Source organism: Salvelinus alpinus, chromosome 1 (genome assembly GCF_045679555.1).
Source record: "Salvelinus alpinus chromosome 1, SLU_Salpinus.1, whole genome shotgun sequence".
NCBI classification, from domain to species: Eukaryota; Metazoa; Chordata; class Actinopteri; order Salmoniformes; family Salmonidae; genus Salvelinus; species Salvelinus alpinus.
Genome location: NC_092086.1, coordinates 40,566,834 through 40,586,225, shown reverse-complemented (window position 1 = coordinate 40,586,225; position 19,392 = coordinate 40,566,834). Strand labels below are relative to the sequence as shown.

The window sequence follows — 19,392 nt, the reverse complement described above, 5'->3', positions numbered from 1 at the left end:
ACTCACAGTGGTCAGGTTGCCTTGACAGGAGTACACACCTGTGATGTCATAGAGGTGTGAAAATTGATCTGTCATGTCAGAAACATGTTATGACAACCTCATAAAAGCAAGGAGTAGGCTAACGACATAACGGATCAAGGTGCATTGCAGATAGTGCACAACAAGACTGTATATGAACTACATATTACTACACTAGTTTGCATGTATTTCCCCCTGTACACAGAATGACATGCATGTACCTATACAGAAAGCCTATGCACTTGACACTTAAGTCAATATGGATCACTGCATTGTTTGAGCTCTTGGGCATACTCTGATCGCTATGGTAAACCTGAACTCTGCCAGCACTCTAAAAGCAGTTAGGCTTGTGCCTAGTGTCTACTGTGAATGAATTCATTGGTGTGTAGAATGTGTTCAGTGGCATGCAAACACACAAAGGAGCAGATCAGCAGCGTACAGTAGGTGATATCAACTAGTTATGTGTATTTCTGCTCACATTGGTTTTAGCTTTCATGAGCGCAATACTCAGCTCTTCACCATTAGCCCAAATATTGGACAGTGATGGAGTATGACATCGCTCTTAGGCAGTAAGAATATAATATTACCTCTGAATTAAATGAAGCTCTCTTTTAAATAGTTACCCTTACAGCACAGGATCAGAAGAAAGAAAGCAATATCATAACCCGTGTTAAATGAGCAGCAAGTGATGTGAGCTGTGGTGTGTAATATGTAAATCTAGCTCTCCATCCAGCAGCTCTCCTCTGGAGGAATGGACGGGAAGGGTTTCAAATATTTCAACATTTGCATGAGCATTTCTCAGTGGTTCACTTTTCTCACGCAAGGATGTCATCTACAGTTTGAAAGGCATCTGTTATGAGCATTCATTTCCACCCACCATTCTGAACATTTGAAAATGTCTACAGTGATTGTGGTTGCAGTCACAAATATGCAACTGTAATCGTTAATGTTATAATTTTTCAGTTTACTTTTCATGCATTGTGTAGTACACAAGACCCATGTACCATATGTAATATACCATTTACCTTTGTCCACAACCAGATCCCCAGCATTGCCGTAGGTAGATTAGTTAAGAATGATGATTGATAATTCATCCATCTCTAGTCTTGACAATTGGATTCTCTGCACTCTGTTAAATGGCAAGAAATGCAGTGATAGGATTAAAACACTAAGTGAAACCTAAGTGGACTCGAAAAAATAAAGTTAAAGCATTTGTTTTTATGATGCTGTTAGCTCCCGTTTGCCGAGCTATGTGAGGTGCACCTGACTACCCCCATGAAAATAATTGCAATGCGTTAGACCAATGGCCATTGAATTCAAACTTGTCATCTTTAAGTTTCTTTGTTATTTTGCATCATCTTCTTGTGCCCCATTCCTTTTGTACTGTACAGCTCTTTTGCTTTCATTCTGGCAGTTGACTCCGCCCTCTTCTCTTCTCCCCTGCCTTAACTCCCTAATTTTTCTCTTATTGTTCCCCCTGAGTTGTAACCCTGAGTCTTGCTCTCTGTCTCCTGGCTGCCCTGGTCCCTGTCCCTGGTCTCTGTCTCCTGGCTGCCCTGGTCCCTGTCCCTGCAGGATCTTTGTGGCGGGGATCGGCTTCTTCAGCCTGTGCTTCCTAATGACCTCCCTGGGGGGGCAGTTCTCGGCCAAGCGACCCGGAGACACTCCCTTCACCATGCGGGCCGAAGGTAAGCTCCAGAATACAGACATTACAGCGTCTCTCTCTCGGTAAAGCCTGGCAGCCTCTGACTACATACGTTCTCTGCACACAATAAACACGGAAGAACACGCTCAGTGCAGCAGAAGCCCTTGATTGCAGGCAGCCGGCTGACAGACCTCATCAGTCTGCTGCTCACCAGGTGGGGGTTAGGGGGCCTGGGGAGATGGTGATGTGGGTCTTGTTACCCTCCCCTCACCTCCCTGTAGTCTTGCTAAGATGTCACCCCCTCCATGTCTTTAGTATTCACCCTGGTCAGTGTTCCGTGCTCTGGGAAAGCAGGCTCTTAAATTTCGGAGCACGTTATCTGTGTTTGTGCTATGTGCCCCTGCATTTATATCACAGTGCACAGATCATTTAGAAGAGTCAATGTTAGCTTGGGCACTGTTGCCTCTCAGCTTTATTACACCCTGGCACTCTGACACTGTCTCATCCTCATAGGGCAATGTGGGCATTATCAGGTGACATAACCACCCAACAGAACAATAGAAAGTCAAGAGAACTCAGAATTATTCCTGTTGTTTTACAGATTATTTATGGTTTGTTCAGCAGTGATGCATGCTTGTAGACTAAAATGCTGCTGCAGTGCAGTGATAATACACAGTACAGTAGGAATCTCTAGTGACAGTTTGTTTGTCTGTGTGAAAGCCTGATCTAAAGCAGAATCCCTCTCTGTCCTCCAAACTGTGGATAAAATCCATAAGTGATGGATAATCTTCATACAATGTAATCCGCCGTGCTGCACGCCAACCCCAGCAGAGATAGGGAGAGGGACGTGGGCAGGCAGGCAGAGGAAGGCTGGAACGCTGCCTGATAAATTAACCACTCACAGGATGCAGTCTAGGGAAGGCATTTGGCCCTCAGCTCATTAAACACTGCCTGTTACCCAACCAGGGAAAGCCTTGCTAAGTAAACTCTGAGCCTGTGTGTGTGTAATGAATGGGCAGGATAGAGGTCAGTGTTCATTGGAGCAGCATCAGGATAGTAGACACCAAGTCAGCTACTTCTGGCCCCAGGCGTGACACAGAGAGCCTGTTGACTGTTAATCTGCTTTAGTGATGAGGATCTTTAAGTGCACCCGCACACACACACAATTTGTGTTTTGCAAGAGGGAGGAAAAAGGCTAGGGGCCAAGTAAATGGGGGATATTTTTACGTATTAGACCAACTCAACATAGAAATATATCCCAGATTGACTGTGATGGTAATAAGCCTTTTAGTAGAGCTCATGAACGGACCCGTAGTTGATAGAGGAGGAGTTTAGATGTGCAGTCGTGGCCAAAAGTTTTGAGAATGACACAAATATTAATTTCCACAAAGTTTGCTGCTTCAGTGTCTTGAGATATTTTTGTCAGATGTTACTATGTGGAATACTGAAGTATAATTACAAACATTTCATAAGTGTCAAAGGCTTTTCTTGACAATTACATGAAGTTGATGCAAAGAGTCAATATTTGCAGTGTTGACCCTTCTTTTTCAAGACCTCTGCAATCCGCCCTGGCATGCTGTCAATTAACTTCTGGGCCACATCCTGACTGATGGCAGCCCATTCTTGCATAATCAATGCTTGGAGTTTGTCAGAATTTGTGGGTTTTTGTTTGTCCACCCGCCTCTTGAGGATTGACCACAAATTCTCAATGGGATTACGGTCTGGGGAGTTTCCTGGCCATGGACCCAAAATATTGATGTTTTGTTCCCCGAGCCACTTAGGTATCACTTTTGCCTTATGGCAAGGTGCTCCATCATGCTGGAAAAGGCATTGTTCGTCACCAAACTGTTCTTGGATGGTTGGGAGAAGTTGCTCTCGGAGGATGTTTTGGTACCATTCTTTATTCATGGCTGTGTTCTTAGGCAAAATTGTGAGTGAGCCCACTCCCTTGGCTGAAAAGTAACCCCACACATGAATGGTCTCAGGAGGCTTTACTGTTGACATGACACAGGACTGATGGTAGCACTCACCTTGTCTTCTCCGGACAAGCTTTTTTCTGGATGCCTCAAACAATCGGAAAGGGGATTCCTCAGAGAAAATGACTTTACCCCAGTCCTCAGCAGTCCAATCCCTGTACCTTTTTGCAGAATATCAGTCTGTCCCTGATGTTTTTTCTGGAGAGAAGTGGCTTCTTTGCTGCCCTTCTTGACACCAGGTCATCCTCCAAAAGTCTTTGCCTCACTGTGCGTGCAGATGCACTCACACCTGCCTCCTGCCATTCCTGAGCAAGCTCTGTACTGGTGGTGCCCTGCTCCCGCAGCTGAATCAACTTTAGTAGACGGTCCTGGCGCTTGCTGGACTTTCTTGTGCGCCCTGAAGCCTTCTTCACAACAATTGAACCACTCTCCTTGATGTTCTTATAAATGGTTGATTTAGGTGCAATCTTACTGGCAGCAATATCCTTGCCTGTGAGGCCCTTTTTGTGCAAAGCCATGATGACGGCACGTGTTTCCTTGCAGGTAACCATGATTGACAGAGGAAGAACAATGATTCCAAGCACCACCCTCCTTTTGAAGCTTCCAGTCTGTTATTCGAACTCAATCAGCATGACAGAGTGATCTCCAGCCTTGTCCTTGTCAACACTCACACCTGGGTTAACGAGAGAATCACTGACATGATGTCAGATGGTCCTTTTGTGGCAGGGCTGAAATGCAGTGGAAATGTTTTTTGGGGGGGATTCAGTTAATTTGCATGGCAAAGAGGGACTTTGCAATTAATATGCAAATTGCCATCCTACAAACTGAGGCAGCCGACTTTGTGAAAATTAATATTTGTGTCATTCTCAAAACTTTTGGCCACGACTGTAGATGGAAGGGAGAGGAAGTATAAAAATTAGGAAAACCAACAGACTGGTTTCTAACGTAGGGAAGAGAAGGTTGCTTGATGAAAGGCGTTCCCCAGTGAACAGTTCACTCTCCCTCGGCAGTTTGTTTTTACAATGGAACTCACTTACAATGCAACCACAAGATAAAGCCTCAACAAAACTGTGTTAGGACAGTCTACTGTTTTCTGTTCATTATAGACAATACAGTCATTAGAGGCAGCCTGAGCCTATCATAACATGTTGTCCATAATGTTCTTTCAGAGAAGTCTAAATAAAATTTGAGTAGATACGGTATACTACTATACAATAAATGATGCTGCTGTAGGCTAGTGGGAGGACTACAAATCAATGAATCGTTTGTAGATTCTGCCCAGATCCTGTCTGTATAGTATCCAGCTTTGCAAGCTTTGATGCTATTTACATTGGATGATCTGTTTGTCTAGGCCTTTATTGGCTTGTTGTGTGGACAGGGAGAGAATTAGCAGGCATACAGGCTCTGTTGTAGGATTCTCCCTGGTCGGATTAGTGACCACACTGGGGATATACACAATGTTATACAGAATTGATAGCCAACAATGAAATAGAATAGATTCCTAAGGTTTCATACAGACCGTGTTTGAATCTTGCATTTCAGTTACCTCCACTTATTGATATGTATCAATTCAGACCTGTCTGAGTCAACATCAATACTAAATCAATATATTGTAGCCTATTCTCAGTGACTGCTGTTGCTCAATTCTTATTGATAGTACGATATTGTACTATTTGTTTTTTCTGTCCCATTGCTTTACCTGGCTACACCCAGTAGGCCACTGAAATAATGTGTCTGTACAAACGTTTACCCCATTATTGGTGCAGGTTAACATTTTTGGGGGTGAGTCTTGTCCGTGACGCAGAACTGAGTGACATCCACTAGATGTGCCAGCTGCAAAGTCAAAATGAGTTATATTGTAAAAATAAATGAAAACAAAATTTAGGTTAGTGTTAGGCATTAGGTTTAGCAGTGTGGTTGGGGTTGTATGACTTTGTGGCTGGGCCAGCTAGTGACCACTGAGCAGAGCTGCCTCCAGCACATGAGTCATCCCAATAAATGTTAACCTGCATTATGCAGGTGGTCTTTCATGGAACGTGAAACTAATGATGTGGTGGTGGACTATTTCCTGGAAAGGACAAAGGCGTGAAAGAGGGAAACGTTAGAGAGGATCAATCTTAAAGGCTGCAGAGGTGTTCCAGGGGCTTCTAATAATGTCTTTGAAGCCCTCCCTCACGGAGACCCCTTTTTCCATATGGCTATTAACGTGGCTCTGCCTGGCTGTTGGGTAGATGATGAAAGGGTAAAGTTCATGAGCTCCAAGATTTTCCCTTGGCAGGCTGATGCTGTTTAAATGGTTGATATACAGTAGTTTGGATGTAAACATATTTTGTCTATCCCCCTGTACTGCTGAGAGATGAGAGGCAGAAGTTCCATTGTGCTGTTCTACAGACTCAATCTGAGTAGCTATTCTATCAGACTAGCTATACACACTCAATCAGAGCTAGGTACAGTACTGTAGCATCCTTTAAGGAACCACCCATTATGAAGCTTCTGTGTGTCTATTCACTCAGCCACTCAGTTAATGCACTGTAACAGTGCACACAGTGTGTTTGTGTACTAGGCCTAAGGTGCTCTCTCAGCAAAATGCCACTGATGGATGTTGGTACACATCTAATTAACAGGAGGAGTCTGGCGCTAATATGGGGCCAGGGAAGTAGACTGGCTCACACACGTATTATGCCCGGAGGCCAAGTGAGGGGTAATAACTCATGAAATCTCACCGCATATGTTGTTTTCCCCTACATCTTGTAACACATAGTAGGTCACGTATTGCGTCAGAAAACATAGTGGTTGGGCAGGAGCCACTAAGGTGAGGATGAAACAGAGAGAGCTGATGAACTATTTTGCAAGATGTACACAAGAGTGAAAATGACATCTAATTTGACCTCTATTCAATGTCATGGCTATCTTGTCACAATGTGTTCACATGTTCATTGAAATGCTAATAATACAGTTAAATCCATCGTGTTAAGACTTCCACTGCAGCTATGTTCAGTGACGCGTTCATGACAACGATAGACCATGTATTGTGTAGCTCAGCAGTCATCACTACCTAAAATAGAGCAATTAACTGAATTCTCAAAGTGGCTTTTTACAGTACAGGTCTCTAAAAAAACATACATTGCCTCAGTGAAAGAAAAATGGCACGCTTGAAACAGAGGGCGGTCTTCTCAGAAGTGTTTTTGAAAAAAAGTTAGTAATTGGCCTTTGTTACAGGATGCATGTATAGTCCCCATGGACAGAGAGACATTACAGGAGATCCAGCATGCTGTACTGAGGTGAGCTGCAGTGACTAAAGAAGGCATGAGTTTCCATCAGGGTGGCCAGACAAAGAGACAGATGCTTTTCTGTTGGATTTTGAAAAGCTCACGACAGCCATGTTGTACAGATCTTTCTCACTCTATTTTACATGATAGGCCGTGACATTTTGCTGAAGAAAAATACCATGGTTCTACGGGTAGGGCGGCTGCACAAATGTTTTGGATTCTTAGCAGATCTGATGGCATCCACCAGGGTAAGAAGGCATGGGGTTCTGCAGAGAAGAGAGGAGAAGGGAGAAACCTCAAAGATTCCTCATCTTGAGCAGCTGAAAAGATTTACAGTCATCTTGATTCTGTGTTGATTGATCAAACCTTCATCCAGTGAAAACACTGTCACAGTCATGAAGGGATTTTCCTTGCGTTCTCACAAAATTATTTCTAGAAGAGAAACGAATATGTAAAATTACAGTGCAAACCTTTTTAGAGTTGTATAGCAAACTGGAAGTCAATCTGGATAAGAGCGCCTGCTAAATGACTAAAATGTCAAATTTAAATGTTGTGAATTAGTTCCCTGGAGTGTTCAAGTATACAATGAGTGTACAAAATACTATGAACACCTTCCTAATATTGAGTTGCATCCCTTTTGACCTCTGACCAGCCTCAATTTGTTAGGGCATGGACTCTACAAGGTGTTGAAATCATTTCACAGGTATGCTGGCCCATGTTGACTCCAATGCTTCCCACAGTTGTGTCAAGTTGGCTGGATGTCCTTTGGGTGGTGGACCATTGTTGCTACACACAGGGGAAACTTAAGTGTGAAAACCCAGCAGCATTGCAGTTCTTGGCACACTCAAACCAGTGCGCCTGGCACCTACTACCATATCCCGTTCAAAGGCACTTAAATCTTTTGTTTTGCCCATTCACCCTCTGAATGGCAACACGAATGCCTAATGCTGAACACAGTAGTCAGTATGTATAGTTTGAAGGAGTGTGTGTGTGTGAGAACTGGATATGTGTGTGCATTACATTGAATCAGAAGCCTATCAGCGGTCCTTGTGCAGAGTCCCTGACTCAGCAGTTCCCCTCTTTGTGTTGTTGGTGGGGTCCGATTTCTTATTTACCCTGAAAATACCGGGCCACACGTTCTATCAGAACATAAGAATGGTGGTGGTGGGAGGTCAAATGTGAACTGAATGCTGAATGTAAACATTGTTAGTATCTACATAAAAGCTCCCCATCTAGTACCACCGTATGTCTGCCATTCATACCAATGAAGAAGACTGGCCTTCAACTTGCTTGTGGTTCTCCTAAAATGTGTTTTGGGTTTGTTTGTGCCTGTGTATATTGTCTGTAGGGGGAGGTGGGGTTAATAGGAGGAAGAGGCAGGTTTTTAATTGAAGCCGTGGAGAAGCATAGACAGATACATTAGTGCAGATAGTTTCCTCTTTCTGGGCTGTCAGGTGAAATGAGGAGAGAGAGGATAAGTGACAGAGGTTGTCGGCTCTAATAGGTTCTGGTTCTGTCAGCTCCCCCATGGCTGCCGGGTACACTAGAGCAACTCAATCTCAATCAGTCTTCCTATTAATGAATATTCGTATGAGGAGTGAGAGCAGCAGGGCTAGGGGGAGTGTGAATCTACCAATCTAGCAGGTGAGAGGGGAGAGGGGGGAGGGACTGACACCCCAAGGGTCCTCAACCAGGAAAACAACACACACGTACACACACACACACACACACACACACACACACACACACACACACACAGTACTCTCGAGTTATATGTACCAACATTTCTCAGTTGTACACAATCTTATACAAAACCCTATGAAAAACTGAAGGCTAATTGTCAATAGGGATATGCATAAATGTAATGTTTTATGCGGAAACCACCAACAATTCAATACAGTATGGTATGTGCAGGGTCAGGTATGTGTGTGTCTGTACATGTTATAGCCAAGACATTGAATAGATTTTATCAATATTTGTCTCTTTTTTGCTACTGTAGGTAGCATTAGTTGGCTGTACCTGTGCTAAAACCTATATTTTTCATCTTATAGCTTGTTCTCCATCTTCTTTTTAAATAGTGAGCCAACTTGCCTTCAGCACTTTTTATTTCCCTGACTGATCAAAACTCATTTTCTCATGTTTTCTTTTGTCTCTCTGCAGCAGACCAGAGGAGGCTGGTGGGAGGAGCTATAGGAGGACAGGTTCATTTTAAAGACTAGGATGGAATTATTGGAATGGTATCAAGCACATAAAACATATGGAAACCACATGTTGGACCCTGTTCCCTTTGTTCCATCCCAGCCATTACAATGAGCCCGCCCTCCTGAAGCTACTCCCACCAGCCTCCTCTGCAGCAGACATATAATGGGCATTATGTTTGGAACATCAAATCGCAATAAAATCGCAAGTATCAAATCACAATTGTGGTGGTTATTTCTTTATTATCAAATGAGGAGTGACAAACTTATCACACAAGTCAGAGTTATACTTAGTCTTTATTCACTTATTAATAAGGAGAGCAAGTCACACACACACAAGTGAATGATGTGAGTGTTCTGCAATAACGATGGCTGGTCGATGAACCACCCCTAGATGATTTGTTGAGAGCCCCGACACAAAGGATACAACTATCTTCTATAGTAAAGATACTCCCCCTTAGTCTACATGACAAGGTTAGGATTCGTATGAAATAAATTAATAATTCACAGCAGACAGGATCTGCTGTAAAGACTGTTCTCATTGTGTGGAAACCAGGGTCTTGCCTCCAAAACAAGGTTCCCCTCATCATTATCCATACCAGAGCCATCTCTCCTTGGTACCTTCCAGTCAGACCAGAGCAATCTGCCTCACATGAGTGGAATGTGGCTTGTTAGGTTTATCACCTAAGGCATCGTAAATCTACTGTCAGCACTGAGCCCCAGAGGCCCACTCTCAGTTCACAGACACAGTAGAGTTCTAAGAACTCTATAAAACTGCATAAAACAACCATTTGATGCAATAACAGTATTATAACATAATCTTGTAATTTTGCTCTCACACAGTACATATACTGTAGAATCGTAAGAATTGCAATATATCGTATCGGCACAAGTATGGTGATAATATCATACCATGAAGTCCCTGGCAATTCCCAACCCTAAACTATAGCACTTTCTTTATCTCATCCTACTCTCTCTCTCCTCAGCAGCAGTCCTTTTTCCTCTACTCCCCCCTCACCTGGCATCTCATCACACACACACACCAGACACACACACACACTTAGCCATCTAGTACACATACTTGGCAGGTATTGATTTCCTCTCACGATTTAGTCATGAATTTACTTAATCAGTCCAAACATATACCCGCTGTTTAAATAACAAATGAGGGATTTTCACAAGGCTAATAAAAACATCATCCGGATGTTGGAGTGAGTGTGTCTGCAGGATTAGCGCAGTGTGATGAGACACAATACAGAGCCATCCCTCTGTGATGCTGCTGGAGTGTCAGCCCAAATCCACACCCACCACAGGAGGCTGAGGAAAGGATGCCCACAGACAGCCACAGTAGCAAAGGCAACACAGAGTTTGACATTAGGCAAAGCATGGCTTGGCAAACACAAGCATTAAACTGTATCATGTTTGTGTGTCTGAAGCCTTACTGGATTACAGCGTACTGTATGCACACACAGGGTATGGATGATGCTTTGCTGTTGTCTACTCCACAATGGTGGCCATGTTTTTCTATCTTTTGCCAATTTTCCATTGATAGATTTGTTTAAATTGACTAGATTTCATGATCCATGCCACAAACATTTTGATGAGCATTACTGCCCAAAAACTAGGAGGATGACTGCTCATGATTGTTATGTTAGCTCGCAATGACGCATAGCATGTCTCATGCTATTGTAGTTTCCTGCAGTCAAATGACCAAATCGCCCTCTAGTGGCTTCATAAGTGGAATGTTATTAATATTTGTCATAATTCCATAATTAATCATCATTATAAACAAACCAAAAATGTTGCTATATTTCAGTCTTCTGTGATGTATATAAAGTGTAATATTGGGATGCAAACTCAAAATGGAATACATCTCAACTCTACATCTGACATGGTACATGCAGGTGTCTTCTTTTTTTAAGCCCATAACCATCTGTGTGAGGTGTATACTTTTGTTTCAAAGTAGATTTGTTTAAGACTACCAAGAAACACTCTGCGTGACCCTGATTTAGCCCACTACAGTAAAAGGTTCATATTATTTTCAGAAAGAAGAAGTACACAGGCTCTTACAGTGCTTCACAGAGAGGGACATGTTCTTTTCTGAAAAGGTCTGGATGAAACACAAAATAATAACTTATGTGGGAGTGCCCTTTGGCAAGGCTTTCATCTATCTGAACACTTGTATTTCAATCTAAATGACATGCGGCTCAGATTCAGAACTAACAGTCTCCAGGCAGTAAGCGCTCTCAGCTAAATTAATCTTAGCTGGAGTGATCAATAAACCAAGTTGGAATTTGATTAGTACTATGACATTATATTGCCAACCAGGACAATATTCACTTCACATCATTGAGTCATACATGCCTTATTAACCCACTAGGAGCCCCTCTGGTTCCTGAACGTATTATCTGTCCTCACCTCAGAGGCTCTGATGACGGGCTGCAGGAAACCGTTGTAGTTCAGACGCCAGACTCTCAGGACCTATAACGTTAATATGTGTCCCTACTAAAAGTCAATGAGAGAGCAGACAATTAGTAACTGTTCATGCAAAGCTGCTCGGAAAAGTACTACACTGATCTAATTAATTCTTCCTATGAACAGATGTTTCTCATCCTAGCTGGCAAGAAACATAACACAGTGTTGTGAGAAAAAGTGGTGAATGTAAGCTAATTCTTTTTTTCTGTTTCTAACAACCCGTAGTACAGCGAGCCATAAAATGTTTTAAATAAAGTGAAAGTCTGTTTGCTGTCCATCTATGTGACCAGTCCCATTTGGGGCGAGCTAGTTCAAAACGGGGGTGGAGGCACAGTGACTGTGAAATGAGACTAGCCGACCAGTGCTCCGCCCTCAGCTTGCAACGGTATGGTTATCTAATTAGAATTTGTTCATAAAATCGATTGTGTTGTGGCACTTATGAAATGGAGTCGTTAAAGGAGATTAGTTCTTGTTAAATGGGCCCTTTATTAACCAGTAGATGAGGAATGACATGGCAACGGCCCACATTAGCACACAGATACTATCGGCAAACTGGCTACTGAAACCACTAACAGCGCAGGACTTGGTGAAAACACATTAGCCCGTTCACCTCCAGGGGATAGGCTAGTCGCTGGAGCAATAAATAGAGGTAGTTGATGAACAATAGATTGCGAACATATATAAAATCATTCAAAAATGTACTGTGTGGGAGGGGTGTTTGTTTCCATAATGATGATTTATGGGCGAAACGTGTGAGAAACGTCGTTATTGTGAAGCTACGTTCAGCCTAGACTCAAAGCCCAGCGGCAGTGTTTAGACTCAATGCGGCAGGGAGAGCCTCCCTGGAACTTGGCACCTGCTTTATAGCCTCTACTCTGATTGAGAGACCGTCTCTGTAAGCCTCATGCTCCCCTGTTGAACAAATGCATCAATAGAAATAGAATGCATCAATATCGAAAACTATGAATGACTCCTATATAGATAATTTTTTGCTATTGTTGAATTATTTCAATCCCTAGCATTACTGTAGGGCGAGCATATGCTGTCTTTCAGCATTCTATAACAGTTATTACCAGGAAAATAAAACTTCTTTGAAGTGTTTCTGTACATTACAGATCTCCCTCCCTCTCCTTTGAGTCCTGTTGTTGCCAAACTGGTCCAGTCTGGGGATTTCATTTAAATGGATGTGCATTCTATGTATGTGCAGTTGAAGTCGGAAGTTTACATACACTTAGGTTGGAGTCATAAATACTTGTTTTTCAACCACTCCACACATTTCTGGTTAACAAACTATAGTTTTGGCAAGTCGTTTAGAACATCTACTTTGTGCATGACAAGTAATTTTTCCAACAATTGTTTACAGACAGATTATTTCACTAATAATTCACTGTATCACAATTCCAGTGGGTCAGACGTTTTTCATACACTAAGTTGACTGTGCCTTGAAACAGCTTGGAAAATTCCAGAAAATTATGTCATGGCTTTAGAAGCTTCTGATAGGTTAATTGATATCATTTGAGTCAATTGGAGGTGTAGCTGTGGATGTATTTCAAGGCCTACCTTCAAACTCAGTGCCTCTTTGCTTGACATTATGGGAAAATCAAAAGAACTCAGACAAAATTGTAGACCTCCACTAGTCTGGTTCATCCTTGGGAGCAATTTCCAAACGCCTGAAGGTACCACGTTCATCTGTACAAACAATAGTATGCAATTATAACACCATGGGACCACGCAGCCGTCATACCGCTCAGGAAGGAGACGCGTTCTGTCTCCTAGAGATGAACATATTTTGGTGCGAAAAGTGCAAATCAATCCCAGAACAACAGCAAAGGACCTTGTGAAGATGCTGGAGGAAACAGGTACAAAAGTATCTATATCCACAGTAAAACGAGTCCTATATCGACATAATCTGACACACTCAGCAAGGAAGAAGCCACTGCTCCAAAACCGCCATTAAAAGCCAGACAACGGTTTGCAACTGCACATGGGGACAAAGATCGTACTTTTTGGAAAAATGTCCTCTGGTCTGATGAAACAAAAATAGAACTGTTTGGCCATAATGACCATCGTTATGTTTGGAGGAAAAAGTGGGAGGCTTGCAAGCCAAAGAAGCCCCCGTGAAGCACGGGGGTGGCAGCATCATGTTGTGGGGGTGCTTTGCTGCAGGAGGGACTGGTGCACTTCATGAAATAGATGGCATCATGAGGCAGGAAAATTATGTGGATATATTGAAGCAACATCTCAAGACATCAGTCAGGAAGTTAAAGCTTGGTTGCAAATGGGTCTTCCAAATGGGCAATGACCCCAAGCATACTTCCAAAGTTGTGGCAAAATGGCTTAAGGACAACAAAGTCAAGGTATTGGAGTGGACATCACAAAGGCCTGACCTCAATCCTATATAAAATGTGTGGGCAGAACTGAAAAAGCGTGTGCGAGCAAGGAGGCCTACAAACCTGACTCAGTTACACCAGCTCTGTCAGGAGGAATGGGCCAAAATTCACCCAACTTATTGTGGGAAGCTTGTGGAAGGCTACCCGAAATGTTTGACCCAAGTTAAACAATTTAAAGGCAATGCTACCAAATACTAATTGAGTGTATGTAAACTTCTGACCCACTGGGAATGTGATGAAAGAAATAAAAGCTGAAAAAAATCATTCTCTCTACTATTATTCTGAAATGTCACATTCTAAAAATAAAGTGGTGATCCTAACTGACCTAAGACAGGGAATTTTTACTGGGATTAAATGTCAGGAATTGTGAAAAACTGAGTTTAAATGTATTTGGCTAAGGTGTATGTAAACCTCCGACATCAACTGTATGAACAGCCCCTGCTGTCAGCCTTAGTGAATGAAGAGAAGCCTATCTACCATGTTTTATTTATTATCTCTAGACTGGTATGGAAGATGTAACCATGACAGGATGAAAGGAAGACATTTTAGACAAAGGCGTGTCTGTATATTTACACACGTCACACGGGCACACTTGTACACACACACACACCACACACCCGTAGATCTCCAGTGCAGGAAGATCAATTCCATTCTAATCAGTCCCCCCCCCCCCCCCCCCCTGATTAAGTACTTACTCCTGAGTTTGTTTTGTTGTGTGGTTTAATTTATGGTCAGTTTAGTTTTTTCTGACGAAGGTGACTTTCTCTTAGACGGTGACAAATGAAGTCTGACAGTGAAAGCAAGTGAGTCTGCACACAATGCATTTTTAAGAGCCTAATACGCTTGATGAATGACCACATAAAGGTTAAGCTCTATTTCATTCACATCACAATCACAACATTTTGGGGCTGTTGTCGGTCAGTGTCAGTGTTCTCAACGACTCAGACTGTCAGACATAGGTAAGGATAAGGCTATTATTTAGTTTTGTATCTAGACTTTTGGTACAATGACCTAAAAGGAACAGTCCTCTTTTAACAGCTTGTTAACCAGAAGCTGTACTATTCTCATTTAACTGCAGAGCTGGTTATATTGATTCAACATTCTGTTTGACTTGGTTGTGCTCTTTAGTTAATACAATCTCCATTGTGGAGTTAGAGCAGAGTAATTAGGTAAACATAAGGGAGAGCATGGCTGTGACATGTGAGTGTGGTGTGGTGGAGAACTGAGTTGACCCTGGTCTAATAGCTACGGGCTCTTTCATTGACCAGGTGAGGGCTAACAGCATCATTCTGGTTCCCTTGCTCTCTCTGGGTCATGGGTAATTGGAGCCGAGAGAGAAGGGGAAAAACAAAAATGTCAGCCTAATTTGTTACCTTCCTGTTTGTCCCTGTGTTCTCTGCCTCAGTAATGAAGGTCAAATGAAGTTGTTTTTAATTTATTTTTAATCCCAGCCTCCGTCCCCGCAGGAGGCCTTTTGGTAGGCCGTCAATGTAATTAAGAATTTGTTCTTACTGACTTGCCTAGTTAAATATATAAAATTGAGAAACTCCTGGATGTTGTGTTGTTTGGTCAAGGTGCACCGAAAATACCACAGGGCCTGGCTGAGATATTCATGGAACATCTGTAGGCTAGTTGAGAACAAGTTCTCATTTACATCTCCGACCTTGCCAAGATAAAGCAAAGCAGTTCGACACATACAACAACACAGAGTTACACATGGAATAAACAAACATACAGGCAATAATACAGTAGAAAAAGTCTATATACAGTGTGTGCAAATGAGGTAGGATAAGGGAGGTAAGGCAATAAATAGGCCATACTTGCGAAGTAATTACAATATAGCAATTAAACACTGGAGTGATAGATGTGCAGAAGATGAATGTGCAAGTAGAGATACTGGGGTGCAAAGGAGCAAAATAAATAAATACAGAATGGGGATGAGGTAGTTGGATGGGCTATTTACAGATGGGCTATATACAGGTGCAGTGATTTGTGAGCTGTTCTGACAGCTGGTGCTTAAAGTTAGAGGGAGATATGAGTCTCCAGCTTCAGTGATTTTTGCAGTTCGTTCCAGCCATTGGCAGCAGAGAACTGGAAGGAAAGGCGGCCAAAGTAGGAATTGGCTTTGGGGGTGACCAGTGAAATATACCTGCTGGAGCACGTGCTACGGGGGGGGTGCTGCTATGGTGACCAGTGAGCTGAGATAAGGCGGGGCTTCACATAGCAAAGACTTGTAGATGACCTGGAGCCAGTCGGTTTGGCGACGAGTATGAAGCGAGGGCCAGCCAACGAGAGCATACAGGTCGCAGTGGTGGGTAGTATATGGGGCTTTGGTGACAAAACGGATGGCACTGTGATAGACTGCATCCAATTTGTTGAGTAGAGTGTTGGAGGCTATTTTGTAAATGAAATTGCCGAAGTTGAGGATCGGTAGGATAGTCAGTTTTACGAGGGTATGTTTGGCAGCATGAGTGAAGGTGTCACGCCCTGACCTTAGAGAGCCTTTTTTTTGTCTCTATTTGGTTTGGTCAGGGTGTGATTTGGGGTGGGCATTCGATGTTTTTGTTTTCTATGATTTTGTATTTCTATGTTTTGGCCGGGTATGGTTCTCAATCAGGGACAGCTGTCTATCGTTGTCTCTTATTGGGAACCATACTTAGGTAGCCCTTTTCCCTCCTTTCAGTGTGGGAAGTTAACTTTGTTTGTGGCACATAGCCCCTAAGCTTCACGGTTGGTTTTGTATTGTTTATTGTTTTTGTCGGTGTCATTTTCTTAATAAAAGGAATATGTACGCTCACCACGCTGCACTTTGGTCCACTTCATTCGACGGCCGTGACAGAAGGATGCTTTGTTGCGAAATAGGAAGCCGATTCTAGATTTAATTTAATTTTCATATTGGAGAATGGAATGGCCGTGGGAGTGGGGAAAGCAGGAGGATTGTTCCCTAGGTTCTGTGTTGTACTTAGCCCAGGGATTGATTGTTTAGTTAGATTAACTCATTTTGGATGATGCTGATATGCTGACAGTATGGATCAGAGAGGCAATGGTGCTTGTACTTCCAACATGTCTGATTTTAACTGGCAGTTCTCTTTGTCAATATAGCAGTTAACCACACAACAGATCTCTATCTGTCACCTATCTCTCTCTCTGTTTGTCTGTTTCTCTGTGTGTGTGTGTGTGTGTGTGTAAAGTAATGTAGTTTACGAACATTCAATCAGTAAGGCTGGACTGAATGGATTGCCACTTTTCATTCATCTAGTAAACTCATATAATTCACATCACTATCTCACTCATCAGCATAGCCCAGGGCAACTCCAGTCCTCGGGGGCCTGATTGGTGTCACACTTTTGCCCCAGCCCCAGCTAACTCACCTGACTCCAATAATCATCCAATCATGATCTTCAGTTAAAAATGCAATTAGTTTAAATCAGGTGTGTTTGCTAGGGATGGGGGGAAAACTGTGACACCAATCAGGCCCCCGAGGACTGGATAGCCGGTATTTATAGGGTAGTGCCTATAACATTACCTCATCAGTATAGCCGGTATTTATAGGGTAGTGCCTATAAGATTTCCTCATCAGTATAGCCGGTATTTATAGGGCAGTGCCTATAAGATTTCCTTATCAGTATAGCCGGTATTTATAGGGTAGTGCCTATAACATTTCCTCATCAGTATAGCCAGTATTTATAGGGTAGTGCCTATAACATTACCTCATCAGTATAGCCGGTATTTATAGGGCAGTGCCTATAAGATTTCCTCATCAGTATAGCCGGTATTTATAGGGTAGTGCCTATAACATTTCCTCATCAGTATAGCCGGTATTTATAGGGTAGTGCCTATAACATTTCCTCATCAGTATAGCCGGTATTTATAGGGCAGTGCCTATAAGATTTCCTCATCAGTATAGCCGGTATTTATAGGGTAGTGCCTATAACATTTCCTCATCAGTATAGCCGGTATTTAGAGGGCAGTGCCTATAACATTTCCTCATCAGTATAGCCGGTATTTATAGGGTAGTGCCTATAACATTTCCTCCACAGTATAGCCGGTATTTATAGGGCAGTGCCTATAACATTACCTCATCAGTATAGCCGGTATTTATAGGGTAGTGCCTATAACATTTCCTCATCAGTATAGCCGGTATTTATAGGGTAGTGCCTATAACATTTCCTCATCAGTATAGCCGGTATTTATAGGGTAGTGCCTATAACATTTCCTCATCAGTATAGCCGGTATTTATAGGGTAGTGCCTATAACATTTCCTCATCAGTATAGCCGGTATTTATAGGGTAGTGCCTATAACATTACCTCATCAGTATAGCCGGTATTTATAGGGTAGTGCCTATAACATTTCCTCATCAGTATAGCCGGTATTTATAGGGTGGTGTCATAATTTTACCTCATCAGCATAGCGTCAGGTCTCTCCTCCTCCTTTACTATTAGCAAGCGTGTGGAATGTCATTCACCTATTAACTTCACCCTATGATCATGGCACACTAAGGCAATTCCACCACGGTTGCTGATTAACCTATGGACTCACTCGTGCAATAATTACTTTAATCTCTTTCAACCAGTAGACCCCTTTCTGTGTTTGCAAACGTTGCCGCACGAGGGCGATGTGCGCAAGTTGTTTGCAAAACACGGGGTTCTTATAGAATGCCAGCAAAAAAAAAGCCTCTATTTACATGTTGCTTATGAGTGCATTTCACACTACTTTTGGATTATAATTGGATTTTAAGGCTTGTATGAATGTCCTGTTTATTATAATGTTTGTGTCATCATCGCAAATCAACTGCATTATACTTAGAAAACACTTCAACCTTAACCAGTACAATTGGTTAGCTTTTGCTACAGACTATATCAATGAGCGTTAACATTCTAGCTAACAACTGCTGCATCCAAAATAGTTATTTTGCAGAAATCACAACCAAATATAATCTTAGCGACTGTTCAAGCAAGAATCAAAACATCATTGTAAGCATATGAGAACCCCAAAATGTTTTTTTTGTTTGGAAGTAATAAAAAAAATCTAGGCTATGTTGAATAGGCGCAAATGGCGATGGCTCTCTTAATGCAGCCAAGCGTCTCGTGCGTCTGTGTGTGAAGTCAGTGTGTCGTGTACTGGAAAGGGTCTATGGGCATGAATCTCAAACCTTGCGTCTCCCACTTGCTGTTTTGCAGCAAGTCTTCCAACGACCTCCCCACCACCACCAACTGAAGGCCCGTCATCGGATCCCCGTTCTCCCAGTGGGTGGGGGGGTTTGATGCCAGCTGCCCAGCATAGGGCAACCTGTCATCAGCATCTGGCTCTGAGGAACATTCCTCTGAGACGAGGCCTACTACCCCAACTATCCAACCCAAAAATATTCAATAAAATTCCATATTGTATTCTGTCTCTGTTGTCATTCAGTTACGCCTGTA

General features: G+C 42.6%; 1 protein-coding gene across 1 annotated transcript in view; it reads left to right on the top strand.

Annotated features, from left to right (window-relative positions):
• Positions 1 to 19,392, top strand: part of LOC139575899 (alpha-1,6-mannosylglycoprotein 6-beta-N-acetylglucosaminyltransferase B-like) — a 127,383-nt gene that overhangs the window by 52,481 nt on the left and 55,510 nt on the right. Inside the window, exon 3 of the mRNA XM_071401334.1 lies at positions 1,594 to 1,706. Coding sequence (XP_071257435.1) covers positions 1,594 to 1,706 — 113 coding nt within the window. The remainder of the gene's footprint in view (positions 1 to 1,593; positions 1,707 to 19,392) is intronic.